The 19,697-nt window shown below is 40.8% G+C and overlaps 2 protein-coding genes across 2 annotated transcripts in view; one reads left to right on the top strand and one right to left on the bottom strand.

Moving 5' to 3' along the window:
• GNA13 (G protein subunit alpha 13) overlaps nucleotides 1-19,697 on the top strand; it is a 598,177-nt gene that overhangs the window by 435,741 nt on the left and 142,739 nt on the right. The gene's annotated exons all lie outside the window — the stretch shown is intronic.
• The window catches only part of LOC134611835 (WD repeat-containing protein on Y chromosome-like), a 54,200-nt gene that overhangs the window by 2,762 nt on the left and 31,741 nt on the right, over nucleotides 1-19,697 (bottom strand). Inside the window, exons 15-19 of the mRNA XM_063456094.1 lie at nucleotides 17,087-17,217; nucleotides 16,204-16,349; nucleotides 15,423-15,640; nucleotides 4,284-4,390; nucleotides 2,737-2,837 (exon numbers count right to left, since the gene is read on the bottom strand). Of these exons, the coding sequence (XP_063312164.1) occupies nucleotides 2,737-2,837; nucleotides 4,284-4,390; nucleotides 15,423-15,640; nucleotides 16,204-16,349; nucleotides 17,087-17,217 (703 nt within the window). The remainder of the gene's footprint in view (nucleotides 1-2,736; nucleotides 2,838-4,283; nucleotides 4,391-15,422; nucleotides 15,641-16,203; nucleotides 16,350-17,086; nucleotides 17,218-19,697) is intronic.

Raw genomic sequence — 19,697 nt, 5'->3', positions numbered from 1 at the left:
AAAAGAAAGAAAGTTGAAACTCCCCTTGATTCATCTCCGAAGCCAAGCTCTCCCTGCAGCCCAATTCTCCACAGCTGTCATTACTCCTCCCCTGGGCAGAGGAGAGGACATGGTCAACATGGAGGAGGGACCATGCCTGTTTGGTGCCAAAATGTCATGACAAATTTGCAGAGGATTCACATTAGCCATCAGAACTATTGTCCTGGGCTGGCTAATGACACTCCAATGATGCAGATAGAGGTGACGTCACAAGTGCGGCAGCAGAGGGGGTAAACTCTGTATTGCAGCGTTTTATATCGAAAACCTGCACATACAGACTCCAGACAATATGACGCTGAATGTCCTCATGCATTGTGTGAGGATGTCCAGTGCCAGTTAGGCGACTAAAAGTTCTTATTGATTGGTGGGAACAGTCCAATGGGTGCCGGGGAGGTCCTCGATCATAAACCGAACAAGGTGGGAAGTCATCCGCGAATGCTCCCCCTGGGTGGCGTTCATCTAACCAACGGGCTGCCACCCAGGGGAGGCATGCACTGTGGCTTCCTGTGCGTTTGTGGTTTTGACACCTTGTTATGAGATGTGAACGTTCTGTATCAACATTCTAAATGTGGTTTCGTGGTGGTCCCTGTTCAGGAGTTGAATGGAATCCCTTCGTGGCGGCACTCCCAAACAGGGAGCAGGCAGCTCTGACGTATACATAGAGTGAAATACACGACTAAAATAGGGAAAATACATGATAGGGATGCTAAGACAGTAACACACATCACAGAGCAACCCGGTCAATTAACAGTTTAGCGGCGGTCCCGCTTCAATAAACTGAAGTGGTCTGGGTGCCTATAGTATCCCTGTAAGGTTGAAAAGTCAGTTAGGATAAGGATGGTTAAGAGGAGTGCGATGAACTGAACCTCGTCACGGGTTCTTGGAAGGGGCTGCTGGCCAACCTCTTGCCTCAGGACTATGGCCCCTGCAATTGACCTTGGCTAATATACTTCAAAAAGGCTCTGGTTGTGCAATTGGGATTATGTGGTTCGGGAACCGAACAGCCGCACGAACCTGAGGCCACCTGGGAGCTTGTTAAACCCTATTAACACTTGGTAACGATTCTAACCGCAGTGTTTTAATTGTTTGTCTGGGTTGCTGCTGTTCACATGAATGACCACGAGGTGGCGGCCATCTTGTTCGCATGAACGTAGGCAGTGGTGTTTAGTCGTCGACTTCGTGGAACTAAAATCGGACACGGAAACTCCGAAACACAGTTGCACTTCCATCATTGCCTGCGTTCGGTTCTACACAACTTAGAAAGGCACTGTTCGGTGGAATAGTTTGGTTGGATGAGGGGAACAAGCTCCAGGGTAAGACTATTGACCATGTTCGGTAGTTTGTTCAGTTTTTAAACTACCAAACTAGACCGACTGCAAACCCTGATTCTCTGGAACTGTTTTGGGCAGAAGCCTCGTGTGCAAATTATGACTTCCATGGAAATCCCGAACTTTTGTAGGGTTTCCATGTGTTTTGGGGGTACTTTCAGGGTGTTGTTAAAATGTATGTTTTCTGTGCCTGGAGATAATTGAGTTTAGTACAGTTCCCTACTCAATTATCTCACAGGCACAGGGGAGGGATCATCTTGTTTTGTGTAGGAGTGTCCTCCACCTGAGAGTCAATATAATTACAGTGTGTACTTTGCCATAGTCCCCTCTCAGGTCCAGTGGGGAATGCCCCTGGAATATGTCACGGTAAACCCCTTGCATGGGGACTTATTATTATTATTATTATTATTGCCATTTATATAGCGCCAACAGATTCCGTAGCGCTTTACAATATCATGAGAGGGGATTTAGCTATAAATAGGACAATTACAAATAAAATTACAGGAACAATAGGTTGAAGAGGACCCTGCTCAATTGAGCTTACTTGCATATAAACCGGCCAGTTGGCCTGATAAATTAATTCCTGTTGTACCCTTCATTTAGTTTAGGTTGATGTTTGGGTATACGTCTGATTGCTGGGAGAATTTACTTGGACACTGCATTTCCTTTTGGAGAACGTTCGAATCAACACCCGAACTGCGAGCTATAATAACTCAGCCTCTAGCAGTTCGGGAGGAACCGAAAACGAACGGGTATCTGAAATACCATCATAAGGAGGTTAGGGACTTATGAAGTTTAGATTCAACCAGGACTTAAGGTAAGGTTGTATCTACCTTCAAGTTGCTGTTGTATTCAACTTCCATTCTTCTCAGTCAGTATCGGGTTACTCTGACATAGTAATAATATATATTATATTATATATTATAGCACAATATGGCCACACACTGGGAATAAATCCCTTGAGTAGTCAGCTTGAGCCCAGACCAGGTTCTTTGTGTTGAGCACCCCACTTCTCCACCCACAAGTGCCCATTAGACATGACCACAACAAAGCAAAAATTTGAAGTTAGTATATACCCCCAGATTAATTAGCTTACAATATGTGGTTTTAAATAGCCTTGTAAGATTTGAAAACTTTTTTTTGTGTGTGTGCATAATTCCCTTGTATATTTTAAGTAGTCGAGAAATATTTTGAGCTTTGTTGCTTGTGTGTACAGTGATTTATTTTAGTGTATTTTGTAAAATGTTGTGGTCATTTGAACATCACCATGTTAAATTAACTATTTGCAATTAAACAATAAAGAATAAGCATTGGAATATAAATATTATTTGCTTGCAAAATCATTGAAACCCCCAGAGCCGGCACTCACCTCACTATTAAGGCTGGCGTCAACGTTGGCGATGTCAGTTGGCGGTACTCCTCCCTGCTCCAGCTTTTCGGGAATACTTTTTGTCAGTATTGCTAATGATTCTGCAGAACAATTATTTGCAGGTTAGCCATGCTTAAGGAGCTGAGAATGCCCTGCTAATTGGGACATAAGATCACATCTATTAAGTGACAAAGCAAAATAGGATTCAGAGAAACCGTACTATATAATAACTGCTGCAAAACAGCATATAAACGGGTAAAAAAAAAAAAGCTCAGTTTCGCTTATAAGCAAACTCAGGCACATATATATTTTTTTAACTAATACACACTCTTTTAAATGCATATTTTTAATCACCAAGTGAGTGTTCTTGGCTGTTTTGAAGTACTTGGTACAGTGGGGAGCGGGTTCTATTTTACATGAATCCATGCTTTTAATAGCTTTAGAATGATGACATGATGAGAAATGATGATTTGTAAAACGATAGGTCGTGCTCTGCTATTACGATGTGTGGTACACTGAGAAGATGGCTCTAGCTGGATCCACTGCCCGACACCTGGTTCTCTTACCAAAGCATCCGTCCACTAATTTCAGCCTTTTTGCAGCTCTTGGCAACGGATGAGGCGGGTTACTTGCAGGTGGTGTGGGCATAAAATCACAATGTCCTCAGAGGCGCTCAGTGGCTTAATACTGGCACTGCCAAGGAGAGGGCATGGGAGCAGTGTGGCCCATGTGAGGACAGAATCAATTATCCTGTTTACAAATTGTTTATAGATTAAGGGCAAACAGTGAGATAGAAAGCAGAACAGGCAAAATTAAGAGCGTTCACCTCTTGAAGACCATTGATATTTCATAACAGTATAATTCTAAAGACCCTGTGCCCATGAGGAATAAACAGATTATATAGTACTTGTATCTCTATTTGGCCTGGCAGTTGCCCATTTAATGGGCTATTTTATTTTGTTACTGTACTTGAAATGAACAAATTGTTAACATAGTATCATTCCATGCTTAGTCTTTGATGGGTTAAATATATTCAGCTGTAATTAGCAAAACCCCATTAAACATCTCCCTGACCACCCCTCCGCAGTTATCATACCCCATTACCCATCTCCTTGGCAATTACGTTATCGCAGTCATTTTCCTTGTAAGATTATATCCACCTTTCTTTTTTTGCCTGAACGGTCCTTTCGTATTAACTCCAGCATTTGGCTGCCACAGCTGATAGTTCTGCCATTTCAATGTAGTGGCAGGATAGGCCTTGCAAGCCTCAGTCTTCAAATCTCACCCAGATTTACAATACACAGAAAGCATTACTATTTGCAACTACTGTCCTACCAACGGTGATGGATAGCTTCTGTTTCATGTTATAATATGTGAGACTATGCTTGGCAAATGGTTTGAGCTCAGAAGTGATGGTAAAAAAATCATATTAGACATCATATTGTCTAATTTAGCACTTGGGTGGTGAATCTCCAGGACATACTTAAGGACAATACCTTGTTGTTGTGTGACTTGCTGATAGAATGATCTGAATTCCCTGGTCTTACCTTCTTCTATCTCGTTGTGAAATGTTCTCCCTCCTCCCTCGTCTCTTCTGTGGAGCTGCTTGCCCGTTAATAGATCCCTTCTTTGCTTATTCTCAGAGTCCTCGGTCCTATGGAAATCAGATAGCAATCAATGGTTTCTTTTCTGGATTTACGTATTTCTTTGTCATGCCCATTGCCAAGAACAAGCGTGGGCGGTTGAGACAAACTCTTTCAAAAAGGTCTTGATTTACATTTTTCATCATTCATCCAATTTACATATTTCATGGTCAATGTGATGGTCTTGTATGACAAGACAAATACACGACGAATAGGAAGAACACAGAAACAAAGCACTCTGTGGCTTCCAAGTAAGTGGGAGTAGAAAACAGACAAAGAAGCATTCTAATGACTACTTTAATATTATTAAGCAATACTGCATTTTTACCATGTTCAGTTGGGAATAAAATATGGCTTGCTAATATCCACTTTCCTTTTTATATTTTGTCAACACTCAGCACTCCAGATGTTGTGGACTACACCTTCCATAAGGCTCTGATAGACATAATGCTGGCAAAGCATCAGGGGAGATGTAGTCTGGAGCCCTGAACGTTGCCTACCCCACGGTACACAGTATACAAGTTGGGCTTGGCCCACCCTTTCGTAATCATACTCATGCCTGTATCCCACAAACTTATCACAATTTTCTGCACATTTCCTGTGCTCATCCACAACTACTTTGCTTATTGCTGTTTTTTTTTAACAAGACGCACACTTTCTCCGAGGGTGACCCAGACCCTGCTTCCACCATAGTTAGTAATAAAATAGTAAGGCGACCAAGCACTGCTTCATGCCGTTCCTTTAATGGTGCTCAAAACTGGTCACATTTAAGTCTTTTTCAAGGACCTTTTAAAACCTGAAATGAATTTGTTTTTGGACACCAATAAAGGAACACTACATTAATGGAGAGTCATTTCACTGCCTTTTGTCATTGCTGCCCACAACGTGGTGGAATTTCCAGCCTTGGTCTTTAATCTGTTGTTAAACCACACTGGCTGCTGTAGGATTCTGATAGATGTAGCTGGAGGGGTTAACCTGATTTAGAGTCTCATAGCATTAAGGGGAAATTGTTCACATGTTAGATAAATCCGAACAATTAAAGCTTTAGGATTCAAGCTCGTTTTCGGATTACGGTAATATACTATATTTTTCTTCCTTAATAAATGGTTATTTTTGCAATCTACCTTCCAGTACACACTCTAGTACTCCCTTGAATTATTCAGAAGTAGAATGCCTATTGCAGACCGGCTGCCCTCTTCAAATGCATGTTAGATATCTTGCCTGTTGCTAGACGACTTATCAAAATGTGTCCATTATTGCTGCAAATGATCTGCATCCCATTTTGTATCACCTAGCCGTGTTGTATCCTCTTTTACTCTGGGGTTTGCTATTCTTCAAAGGGATAGTTTGCAAAATATGTGTCATAGACTGGTGGGTATCAAGTTCACAAGATACATCGCAACGTTCTGAAACAAAATTTGATCGATGCCGTAATATTTCTTTTTTTTTTCTTCTTCCTTATTTTACCACATGTAACTGTTAGCCTCTGTAACACATTCTCGGTTTCTTACAATGTCTATGAAATGTGTTATTTGATTGCTTGTCTAATAAATAAAATAGAAAATTGTTATTCTTATGGTGCTTGCGGTTTTCAAATTATGTTCCCATTCGCCAAGTCCAGAGCTCTGAAAACATCTTCTGTGACACTTCCCAGCCTGTACTTAGGACCCTATTAATTGCTACACACAACTCATGAGAAAAGGGCAGTCATAGAATAATCAGCTAAAGGAACACTCTGTAGTTGTTATGGTGCCAGGAGTGCCCTGGTGCCCCTCCAGTGTAAGTAGTCAAACAATTTGTGATAACCTACCTAAAATCCACGGGGCGCAGGTCACTACCTCCATTAAGAGCCAGAAGACCGGACCAGCTCATTGACTGCATTGCCAGGCTTAGATCTCTTATAGAGTAGGTGACTGCAGCCTGGTGGAGCCCAGGTAAGTTCTCAAACCGTTAGCAAATTTTTTGACTTCTTACCTGATGCGCCACTTCCTGCCTCCTCTCGGCCTTCAGCAGAGCTTGATGTTCCAGCTTAGGAGCACCTGTTCCCTTTCCTGAGCTACGCCCTGCAGTGATGGGCAGACTAGACTGGCTGATCTGTCTGGCAGTAAAATCTGTTTGCATAATAATAATAATTCTAAAAACACGATTGAACAAAATAAAGGTGATATATGATAATTGTTATAATTATTATTTTATTATTTATATATGGATGAGTGTTTACATTCCCAAGTGTCAATGGATTCATTTACTAACAGTAAAAAGACAACCTAATAGTTTTGTTAAAACACACACACATATATACACACAGTTTTGTTAAAACACACACACATATATACACACAGTTTTGTTAAAACACACACACATATATACACACAGTTTTGTTAAAACACACACACATATATACACACAGTTTTGTTAAAACACACACACATATATACACACAGTTTTGTTAAAACACACACACATATATACACACAGTTGTAATCAAAATTATTCAACCCCATTCAAAATCAGATTGTTGTCAAATAATTTTACAGACTTTCAATTAATTGCAATGAACAAATCAAACAAAAATGATTTAAATAGCTCAATACAACCAGTGCTTCAAGTGGTTCCCCAAATTCAACAGAAAAGTGTGACTTATAATGACTTCCCCAGTCTCAAAATGATTCACCCCCTTCATGGCAAGAATCTTTAGTACTTAGTAGAGCACCGGTTTGCTGTTATGGCCTGCTGCAAACCAAATGTATAGCCGAACACCAGCTTCTGGCATGTATACCTATATCTATCACCATCCAATATTAACCCATTACTGACCCACTACTAGGAGTGTATGAAAGACTGGCAAGATCAGAGGACATTTGGCAGCAGACAGGCGTGACAAGACCAGATTAACCGGTAAGATTTGTGCCAAAACAAATGGCCCCAAAGCTCAGACAGAGAACAGCGAGGTCACATCTGAATTTCACCCTTAATTAAAAAATACAATGATATTTACTTTAATTTATTTTTGGGAAAAAAGCCACTCTGCTCACAAGGGTGAGTCAGAATAGAACAGACAAGGGACGTGGTAAACACCAAAAACACAGCACACACCCTGAGGGGGAGCAATACAGCGCAGTGAAAACAGAGCAGGATATGATAAGATTTCAATCGGATACAATTTAACCTCAATCCAACATGTGATGTGCGAGAACTTCAATGATATAATGGGATGTCTGACTCCCTGATACAAAGGGTTAAAGACGGTACACAGACATGCCCCACCTTCCATAAAGCCATTCTGCCAAAGATCATTTTGTTTTATGATGTGTTACGGGTAAATAACGTTTGGATTCTGTGATAAAGCAGGAAGAGAGATTCTGACTCTCTGACATTGTGAGGGTTTCATCCGACCACACGGAGATAAAATTGTACCAGACAGAAAAACAACTGGAAGTTTATGTAGGCAGAGAGACTCTGGGTCAAAGTTTTAGAATCGTTGCAATCAGCAGCAACTAACTGTTGGTTTCCACGGCGACTGCTTCACTTTTAAACTTTCGGATAGACAGAACGTCACAGAATCTGGAATTGCTCTTATAAATGATACCTGCATTTTGTTTGAAGAATAACAAAGTTTTATATTAAGTATGAGGCCTTTTCTTTAATTTTATAGCTTTTTGATGTGGTTTACTAAGCATTGATATGTGATTTAGGTCTTTAATGTAATACCATATAACTAAGACATAGTTTGTCCTACATGATGTATGGCAGGCCTGCACAATCTGCGCCCCCATCCCCCTCAAGATTTCTTTGATCTACAACGTCCGTGATTCTTTGTATAAAACAGATAGTCAAAGCCCATGATTCGTTTAATGAAACAGATAGCCAACACCCATGTTTTTGGGAATGAAACAGATAGCCAGGGAATCATGGGAGTTGTAGTTCAAAACATCTGAGGGGCCGCAGGTTGTGCAGGTCTGATGTATAGGGAGTTAGCTGCTGTTCATTTCTGTACACCGAGGCAGGTGTTTAGATCTAAGGGTTAGCAGCAGTCGTTAAAAACCAGCAACAACAAACTAGTCTGCAACCAGCCACTAAGTAGACATTATTAGCAACAATGGGAATTGTTAGCAGCTACTTAGTAAGTGGTTTTTAAGTAGGGGCAGCTGGTAATTTACTGTCTTTACTGGTGACATTTTGCAGTTGGTGAACAGCTGCTACCTTAGTAAATAGCGGCTGGTCTGAGTTAAAGCAGCAACAACACTGAAAACGAGTCCAACTTACTAACTAACTGCTACTCAGCAACTGCTTTCTGATTGGTTCCCAACCCTGTCGCTCCTCATTACCAGCTAAGATAACCCCAAAAAATACTTCACACTTTTTACACCTCTGGCCTGGTGCAAAAAGACTAACAACACCTAAATCCCTATATATCCTATTGAAACAAGCAGTTTTGCCGAACCGTGACATTAAAGGACCACTCTAGTGCCAGGAAAACATACTCGTTTTCCTGGCACTAGAGTGCCCTGAGGGTGCCCCCACCCTCAGGGACCCACTCCCGCCGGGCTCTGGGGGGAGGAAGGGGTTAAACTTACCTCTTTCTCCAGCGCCGGGCGGGGAGCTTTCCTCCTCCTCTCCTTCTTCCTCGCGACGTCATCGGTTGAATGCGCATGCGCGGCAGGAGCCGCGCTCGCATTCAGCCGGTCGCATAGGAAAGCATTAATAATGGTTTCCTATGGACGCTTGCGTGCTCTCACTGTGATTTTCACAGTGAGAAGCACGCAAGCGCCTCTAGCGGCTGTCAATGAGACAGCCACTAGAGGCTCTGGAGGCTGGCTTAACCCTCAGTATAAACATAGCAGTTTCTCTGAAACTGCTATGTTTATAAAAAAAAGGGTAAAAGCTAGCTGGACCTGGCACCCAGACCACTTCATTAAGCTGAAGTGGTCTGGGTGCCTAGAGTGGTCCTTTAACTTTTACCAACCAGCCACTATTTGCCTTTAGCTACTAGCCACGATGTCTATGTGCTCAAGCGCCTGTTTCTGTGGTTTACCAGCAAGATGCTACGTTTTTGGTATGTGTAGCGCCAGCCTTTATTAGCAACACGCCACAAACATTTTGCAACAAGATTGTAAATCTGGTGGTAAGTGGTATCCTGTACAAGCTATCGACTGTTGTTAATAGCAACAGCTTACAAAGTTATTTACTAACAAGAATATAAACACGGCCTTTGCCCATAATAGCTGCTGTGATCTGTCACCATAAATAACTGCTGGTAGTTAGTGGACTACCAAGTGATTGATGTAACTTTCTGAGAGGTAGCAGCAGCTGTTAAACAGTAAGGACAGTCGGAATCCGGTCACTAGGTAGTGGCTAGCCAATGATGAGAGTAGTTAACCACTTCGCGAATGGCTTTAAGCAGCATCAACCGTTGATGTCCTGCCACAGATAGGCGCAGTCAGTAAACTACTCGCTAACAGCAGTGACAGCCATTTTAGAGAATAGCTGCTGGGCAGTAAAAAGAATACACAGCATTGGACACAAGTCCAAAATTGTCTTATTTACACAGGCTGATATTTTAAAATATTTTAATTATTATTTGTTGCTCAACCTCTATAGAGGTCTTGGCTGGAAAGACAGACATTCGCAAAGAAAACGGATTAGGACCAGTGGCGTACGAACAGGGAGGACAGTCCACCTTTTGTAGCAAGGCCCCATCTCTCCCCCCAGGCAAAGAGGAAAAGAGGGGCTAGGGGGACCTCATTGTATTAAAAAAAAAAAAATACATTAATCAAAGTGTTACTCCAACACTTCTAAAATAAAGAATAATGCCCTGTTGGCTCGCACTCTGAGTCTGCAAGTGGAAGGGGAATGGGATGGAACTTTTAAAAACATGTAGCAGAGGGTATATGGACGATAGGAGTCAGTGAGGGAGGGGGAGAATCAGATTATGTCTGTTGCCAGGGTGCAGTGCTGGCTGATGTCACACTTAAAGGACCACTATAGTGCCAGGAAAACATACTTGTTTTCCTGGCACTGTAGTGCCCTGAGGGTGCCCCCACTCTCAGGGACCCCCTCCCGCCGGGCTGGACGGAGAGTAAAGGGTAAAAACGTACCTTTATTCCAGCGCCGGGCGGGGAGCTCCTCTCCGCCTCCGATCCTCCAGAAAGCGGCTGAATGCGCATGCGCGGCAAGAGCTGCGCGCATTTAGCCTGTCTCATAGGAAAACATTTACAACTAGAGGATTTGGAGGCTGGATTAACCCATTTATAAACATAGCAGTTTCTCTGAAACTGCTATGTTTATAAAAAAAAAGGGTTAATCCTAGAGGGGCCTGGCACCCAGACCACTTCATTAAGCTGAAGTGGTCTGGGTGCCTAGAGTGGTCCTTTAAAATATGCACAGAATTGACATTTGGCAGTCTGGAACAGAGTCCCGGGCTGCCAAATGTCACATGCACACAAGTCCAAATACTTCTGGTTGGGCAGTGTTTCAAGCAGCCAGAATCCTTCCTCCATGACCACTTTAAAAAGCAGAAGTGGTCAGGAACGTTGGAGTAATCCTTTCTATAAAAAATAAAATAAAATGTGTAAGCATATGAATGTATGTGTCATTTTCCTAACAAAAGGGGAATGGGTCATGTGACAACTATTAAAATTTTAAAAAAGGGCTTAGTAAGGCAAAGGGTAGAGTTTTTCAGATAATGTCTATAATAATATGTAATATCTCCCAAAAATAGGACACTCTGTCAGTATAAGCACTTTTAACTGAATAAAATGATGACGGTGACAGATCTTCCAAAGGAAAGCCTATAAACAATCAAAACGAGGAACCAAACACTGCTATGGATACGATCCCTAAATGTGACATCTAGCTAGAGTTCTAATTGCCAATCCAAAAAGATATTATTTCATCTGCAAGTAACACAGTAACACTCTGGGGAAATCAGCCGAGATACAAATTACTTTTTAACCTAGTCTGCAGGGAGAGGATTACGAGAGTGAAATTACCCATAATCCTTCAGGGGATATCAGAAGCTTATTTGGAAACTATCTGTAACTATGAGTAACTGGGTTGAAACATCAGTAGCAGTTTGAGGGAATTTGGCTAATGCCTATTAAACCAGGATGTGGCATTAAGACACTGAGTGGATTATTTGCTGTACTTTGTTTGCAGGGCATAACCTTGTTCAGTGACAAACACAAGCTCATACCAAATCTGACATTTACCCCTTCAGGGGACAGTAGTGAGGCAGGGATTATACACAAGCTTTAGGAGACACGTGTACTTAACAAACCATGTTATTCTCCGCTGAACTGTGCAGCAGCCTGGACAAGTCCTGTCCGTGAACCAATAACTAGCCAGAAAACAAGTGATATATTACAAAACAATCTGAAGCACTGGGAGATTCTGTTAGCTAATGAGTGCATCTGAGGGGTTCTATAAATACATACATACATACATATATATATATATATATATATATATATATATATATATATATATATATATATATATATATATATATATATATATACTTCAGACCTGAGGAAGAGAAACAAAAGTGTCTTTTAGGTATTATGTCCAAAAAAATACATCATTGCATACTCCAATATTGTAGTATTTTGGCAACTTGTCTACTGGACTAATACGGCTAATTCTATCCATCTACCTATCTATCTATCTATCTAAAAAAAAAAAAAAATTATGTATATATATGTTATTATTATTTTTGGTATTTATATAGCGCCATCTTATTCCGCAGCACTTTACAATATTATAAAGGGGGGAATTTAACAATAAATGAGACAATTACAAGATGATACAGGAACAATAGGTAGATGAGGATCCTGCTCAAACGAGCTTCCAGTCTAGAGGAGGTGGGGTATAAAAACACAATACCGGTAGGAAGGCCATCGAGAGGAACAGCACCCAAGGTGGGAATGTAGCAGAAATGGAGGTGAGAGTCAAGTGTGTCCTTTTTAGAGAGCGCAAGAGACAGGTATGCAAGACAGAAGTTACTGTGGGAGGCCGTAAGCTTTTCTGACGATATGGGTTTTGGGGGGACTTTTTAAATGATTGACGACTATTGGAAATGGCTGTAGGCAGGCTGTTCCAAAGGCAAGTAGCTGCCCGTGAGAAGTCCTGCAAGCGCGAGTTAGCAGTGAGGGTACGAGCAGCAAAAAGGAGGGCGAAGTTGAGATACCAAGAAGGGGCATACCATACGAATTAGTGAAGAAATATAACAGGAATTAGAGCTGTTTATAGCGTTATTGGTATATATAAACATTGGCAGACACTCCTCCAAATAAGAGGTAATATAAAATATACATAATGTGGAACAGTGCGTTATGAGAATATAATGCCAACATGGAGTTCCGGAGTCTTGACCTTTGACCTGGTTTAAATGACTCCACAAACCCTCAATTGGATCATTTTCCAATAATACACAGTTCCTTATATTTATTCTCTCTTTCCTCTTTCTATAGATACATAGACAAGTAGCATACACATATATATTTCATATATTAACCGTTTATTTCATTTGAGTTTTTAATTTCCCCGCAGTGCAGATATGCTGACAGTAATTGGCAATAATTGGGTTAATTGGCTAACGCAAGCTATTGACTCTGCTTTTCTTCCCTTGGTCCATTTTGTTATCTCTGCTAAATTTGCTGATTAATGAAGTCCCTCTGTCCTTTCTCCAGCCTCCCCATCTGCTTTAAATTAGCCCTGTTTATTGTTCTGGCCTCTCCAGCCATTTTTAATTAGCTGCCTGAAATCTATCTCCAGCCAAAGTGTCAGGGTGTGACTGAAAAAGCTCAGCCACTATGGGAAGCTTTAAACCCAGGTCCTGCTCGGCTTATCACGTTCAACGACCTTGACATGTAGATCAAGGTTAAAGATCCATAGACACACTGACTCAATATACCCATTCCCACAACGACCAAATCGATGACCACGTATATTACAGAGTAAAGCATACGTAGAATGTAATGAATCAGAAAGGAAAAATGGTCATTCTATTTTTATAATGCTAACAAATTCTGTAGGGTATGCTGGGAAAACAAGCATAACTTTGTGACCCTGGTTTGCAAGCTTACAATCTAAAATGAAAAGGACCCAAGGTACAAGTAGAGTGTAAAGCAGAATTAGATATGTTTTTCTAGATTATTTCCATTAATGTTATGAGTTTTTGAATTTGCAGAATGATTAGCACACAAACCAAAACAGGACCTGCGGGAGCATACAGAATGGTCAAAAATAAATTAGCTTGAAGTTATATTGAGTTTTTCCCCTATTCTGTGTTTTGTTCTGGCTCAGAAAGCATGCCAGCTGGACTGTGCCAGGTGACTAAATTCGTTAGCACAATTACAGCATTTAAATTTAATAAAGCAGTCAATGATTGTGTTTATTTAGTGACATGGCGACACGGAATCAAAGAATCAAAAGCCATTTCCAAAGTGGGTTCTGGGGAGACATCCACGGCCGTAAGGAGATAAAAGGCCATGAAGCTCATGGATAATGAAATATGGGTAACTGTTGGCTACCATGACCATTACATTTTATGGCAGGCAATAATTAAAAGCTGTACCCTAGGATAAAGGAATGGTTATTCCAGGTTACCGTCTTAAACAGACATAACTGATAGTTTTGAATGATCGCTTGAGGATGAGCACAGAGAGAGAAAGTGGGGAGCAGCACAGGAAATTCAAAAGAATAAAGAGGAGCCAAGTAGGGGTATATTTAGTAACAGGCAGGTTTTACACTAGTTTAATAGGAAGCAAAGTAATAATATTCAGTTCCTAGCAGATACACAACTGTGAGAGGAGCTGCCTGTGGTCTGTGGTTTATCTACTAAAATTGTGGGTTAGGGTGAATTGCAAAGAGAGTTGAAAAGTTTAACCAAAATAGAAAACTAGGGGACTGAAAAAGCAAACAGATTGAAATAGAAAAGGTTGTTTAAGGCAGAGAGCAGTGTATTTTCTATGTATGAAAATAATGTCACATTAAAGAGGCAGCTAACTCGGACGGAACCCTGGGTTCTATTTCCCAAGCCCAGGGATACAGAGTTCTGAAGTGCTTATCTGCACTCACCACGTTGCCATCAATGAATGTTTCAACGAATGAATTGGCTATTGAACATGCGTGCCAGTTATTGCAATGCCGTGATCGTGCCTGCAATGACTGGCTTTACCATGAAGCATCCATGGCTGCTGTGTCATAGTAAGTCACTGAGTGAGAAACAATATATAACCAGGAGAATCACTAACGTGAAGCAAGTTCATATTTTGAAGACAACTTAAAAAAATAAAATAACTTTTTTATCCAGAGTCTTATTTTAAAATCCTTTTCTTTCTTTCTACAATTCCTGGCAATTCTCACATTAGTGAATAACCCTCAGAGTCCCCAGAGTTTACAGAAAATGGGGTAAGAAACATATAGTGAACAGCAGTTCTGAGGGTGCAAATGTCCTGCTACTGAGGGAGGTCAGAGGAGAATGTCCAGACTTGCTTAAGGTGACAATAACCGCAATAAACCCTTGTTACAACAAAGTCATGCAAAAGTACATCTCCACATGAGCGACAGCAGCAGACATCACATTGGATGTCACTACTGTCAGCTAGGGACAGGAATGTGAGCACACAGTGGGCACAGGTCACCGAAACTGGACAACAGAAGTTTGGAAAAGGTCATCTAGTCTGACAACCCCCCCCTTTTCTGCTGCAATAGGCCATCGCAAATATATAAATAGAATATTGTGTAAATAACATAAAATGGCTGGTGGAACCACAGATTTGCAGCACAAACGTGGAACTGACAACTCTGCAGCAATTGTGTGAATCTATCATGTTAACATGGACCAGAAACGCTAGTTTCCAGCCACAAAAAATGCAGGCTGTTTTGGAGACTAAAGGGGATCCAACTCGTATTAGAACGGAGTACCCAATAAAGCACAGCCATTGGCTGTGTGATTTATTGATTTGCACAAAGTTGAAGGTTCAAGAAAATTGTATTAGAATGTTGCCTGTTAGAGAATGTGTAGCAGTAGAATCTCACGTGCAATACTGGTACGTAGACGGGTTTCTCAGGTTCCAAGTCTTGGATTGGCCAAATGTTCCAACGCATTTCCCATTCTGAGTCCACAGCTTGGCCGTTTGATCTGAGGACCCACTGGCAATGAAATGTTCAGAGTCCAAAAGAAAACTCTCAACATTTACAACTGTGGAATCATGAGCTTTCCAGGAGAACAGCAATGGTGGTCTTTCCTCCTGTAGCTGGAAGAGAACATTAGGCAGATTACTGGCTTGCTATTGAGGCCTGGCGTTACTTGTGGAATAAATGGTTGGATTCTTTTTCATGTAAAACAAATTTTATTGATTTTATTGCATTTAAAACCATCTGCACTATTACTGTCCTTTTGTTTATTTTTCATATGCAATATCCTGAAGTATACCAGCTACTATTTGAAGAAATCCAATATATTATAATCATCTCTTTTTATATGGTGTGCACACATATTACTTTATGTTAATTATAAATTATTTATCTTTTTATTTCATTTTAACTGATGCATAATGCATGATTTTTGGGGGGTGAGGTCCACTAAAGTGTGAAGCAGCTGAAATGATATTTAAGATATTATAAAGATAGTTTCTTTAATTTTTACATGTCCATTATTTAAGCACTTCATACATTTTTTCTACAGTGCTGTACTTAGAGCTGTAAAGCATGAACAATTCCGATCAGCACAATTAGAGCTTCCCTATGGTGACACTTTTCTGATAGCAATATTTTGAGATAAAATTATTTGACACTATAAAAAAAAAAAAAAAATTACCTGGTCTGTGGCCTGCAAAGCGTACTGTGAGATATCCCACACCTGGATAAAACCGGATGTGTCTCCCGACACCAGCACACTGTTGACCTCATTACTTGACAAAGCAAAGACAGAGTCGTCCATTTGATTAGGAACATAGAAATACCCTGCAATAAAAGACAGCATTCAGAAAAGCTTAACAGGCTTATTTGCCAAAGGGTGAATTCAAAGTGAATTTGACAATAAACTCAATAAACTGGTCTGGGTGCCATGTCCCTGTTTTTTAAATCTGCAACTGAAATGTTGCCATTTTGCAGGAATGGGGAAGCATTGGATTGGCTGAGATTATCAAAACTGATGATCTCAGCCAGGGAGGCAGAGTGACAGCACGGATACCAGCGTGTCATGGGATCTAAGGTAAGTAAATCTAACCTTGGGGGGGCACCTATATAGGGGACAACTACATAGGTAGGGGAATATTATACTGTTAATAATACAAACATATATATATATGTTCCTTTAACTTTCAATTCCCAAAATTCAGACTTTACTGGTAACCCTGTTACACTTTCAGTGTATTATTGCCAACTCTGGACCTCTATACCATTATCCCTTCATTCAATGTGCTCTACCGCATCCTATCCATTAGGAGTTAATGGCTACCGGCAGATTTTTCCGAATATTCAGATATTACAGTAGAGGCAAGGTGTTTTTCCGTTTCAATCCAATGTATCAATAACATCGTTGAGTGAAACACAGGAAAAATAATTTCACTCACTGAAAATGTGATATATATTAGCACAATAAAAAAATGCCCATTTTACTGTATATTTCTGTGGCCCTTGCTCATAAGTGAATCATCATCTTACTGCTACGGATCGTGGCAGTCACCTGTAAAACGTACCAAATTTGCTTTGATGAGAAAATATACTCCACCAGCGTAGGGTGCCGGCCTCTGAACTGATGAGAATTGCCGCATCTTTCAAAGTGGCACGATGATGCAGAAACAAGACTTTATCCACGGGGGGCTGACTCCTGGATGGATGGGAACTTTGAAGAGTTTAATACGTTCTTGATTTAGTATAAGATTAATTTATTGTATACAGGGTTAACGCCAGTCGGACTGCAGTAAGAAATGAACTTGTGGGTGTTTTTTTGCATAAGCAAAGAGGATTAGTTATTGATCATTTAAATCTTTACCCCTCCTTTGTACTTTTTTAATCTCTAAATAGCTTTTTTTCCCCTTAACTTTATCTTTTATTTAAATATAGGTTGTCCTTTTCTCATCGTTAAAACACAGACCTGTTCTAGAGTCATGTTTTAGCAAGCACTCATGGGATACAGCTTTAATATTAAAAAAATCGAGTCTTGCGCTTTGCAATTCCTAACAGAACAGATATAGAGATAGCGGCTTGCACACTTAACTTGAAATTAATTACGGAAACCCTGCTGCATGGCATTAAGCAATTCTAAATGAACCTTTTATATTACAAAGCAGTATAAATTAATTACTAGCTAATTAGCAGTATAGATGGCTAATTGCAATTTTATGCAGGAAGAATTTTCATCTTTCTCTAAAGAAATATCCGATTCCCTCCTACGGCGTGCCGGAAGACAGATTAAGATGGTTTTCTGATGGAGAAGCATTTAAACAGACTCGTAGACATTTATTAAATGAACCTGCATCTGCGTCACGCCACTGGAGAGGGCGGTTTTCTGAATGTCATGGCATGCAAATGATCAACCAGGATGCAAATGGAAATAAACACATTTATAAATTACTTCTCAGACTTCATGAACAGAATTCCTACAATTTATTACTCACTTGGGACCACAGCTCTGCCTTTTCAATAGATATTTACTGACTGGGCGTAGAGAAGGTTTGCATGCCTTGCCAGAGCTCCCTGTACGGGGATTAGAGGCCTGCCTGCAGGACGAAGGACAAATACAATCATCACAGAATAACCTCACTGTTCCACTGAGCTTACAAGCCTTATCTTCCCAGCCCACTTTAAAAACTATTGCAAAAGTCACTTGATTGGTGGAAGACAAACACGAGAGGTCTCATTGAGAGCCCAGATTATGAATTTTGGTTTTATTCTGTTAACGTCTTCAGGACCAGAGATTTGTAAAACGTGCTAACATGAAACCATTTCTGAAATGGTTAAACAGTCAAACATCAGCTTATACACTGAATTGAGCCAGGGATGCCAACAGACATTGGTTATCGGTGATGAGTTTCTGAATATAGAGAAATAAACAGATTCAAAGTGGCTTCTACAAAGACATGAGGACTCTACAGATGTTCTTTGCTAAAAAAAAAAAAAATTATATCATGTCTATCTATGGATGCAGATAAAATGAAGAGAGGTCCAGGCACTCCTTGGTTCAAGACAGGCACTTTATTTGGAACCACAACAGCAACGTTTCAACCCAAAGGTCTTTGTCAAGCTTGATCAAGACCTTTGGGTCGAAACATTGCTGTTGTGGTTCCAAATAAAGTGCCTGTCTTGAACCAAGGAGTGCCTGGACCTCTCTTCATTTTATCTTACTATTTGGGAATCTGGTATTTGGTTCCAGTACAGCAAGCACCCTGGTCCAGACTGATGGGAGTGAGTGCAGTTCTAAACATATTACAAAAGTATCGATGGATGCAGACGTATAGGGATTCACCAGTGAACTTCAATTTGTAGACTAAAATAGTCAGTGGAGAATTTGTCAAGTTTGGTTATGATGACCAAAAATGTGAAATTTACTGGTTAACTGCCATACACCAAACGTCACACATTATTTAACATAGAACGCACAGACCTTTCATAGCATGCTGGCCTAACATACCATGCAGACCTAACACAGTCTACACCGACCTCTCAGAGCATGCTGGCCCAACATACCATGCAAACCTAACACAGTCTACACAGATCCCCTCATAGCATGCTGGCCTTACATACCATGGAAACCTAACACAGTCTACACAGATCCCCTCATAGCATGCTGGCCTAACATACCATGCAGACCTAACACAGTCTACACAGACCTCTCATAGCATGCTGGCCTAACATACCATGCAGACCTAACACAGTCTACACAGACCTCTCATAGCATGCTGGCCTAACATACCATGCAGACCTAACACAGTCTACACAGACCTCTCATAGCATGCTGGCCCAACATACCATGCAGACCTAACACAGTCTACACAGATCCCCTCATAGCATGCTGGCCTAACATACCATGCAGACCTAACATAGTCTACACAGATCCCCTCATAGCATGCTGGCCTAACATACCATGCCAATCTAACACAGTCTACACAGATCCCCTCATAGCATGCTGGCCTAACATACCATGCAGACCTAACACAGTCTACACCGACCTCTCAGAGCATGCTGGCCTTACATACCATGGAAACCTAACACAGTCTACACAGATCCCCTCATAGCATGCTGGCCTAACATACCATGCAGACCTAACACAGTCTACACAGACCTCTCATAGCATGCTGGCCTAACATA

Source organism: Pelobates fuscus, chromosome 5, assembly GCF_036172605.1.
Source record: "Pelobates fuscus isolate aPelFus1 chromosome 5, aPelFus1.pri, whole genome shotgun sequence".
In the NCBI taxonomy this organism is placed as follows: domain Eukaryota; kingdom Metazoa; phylum Chordata; class Amphibia; order Anura; family Pelobatidae; genus Pelobates; species Pelobates fuscus.
This window is presented reverse-complemented; position numbering and strand designations above follow the sequence as displayed.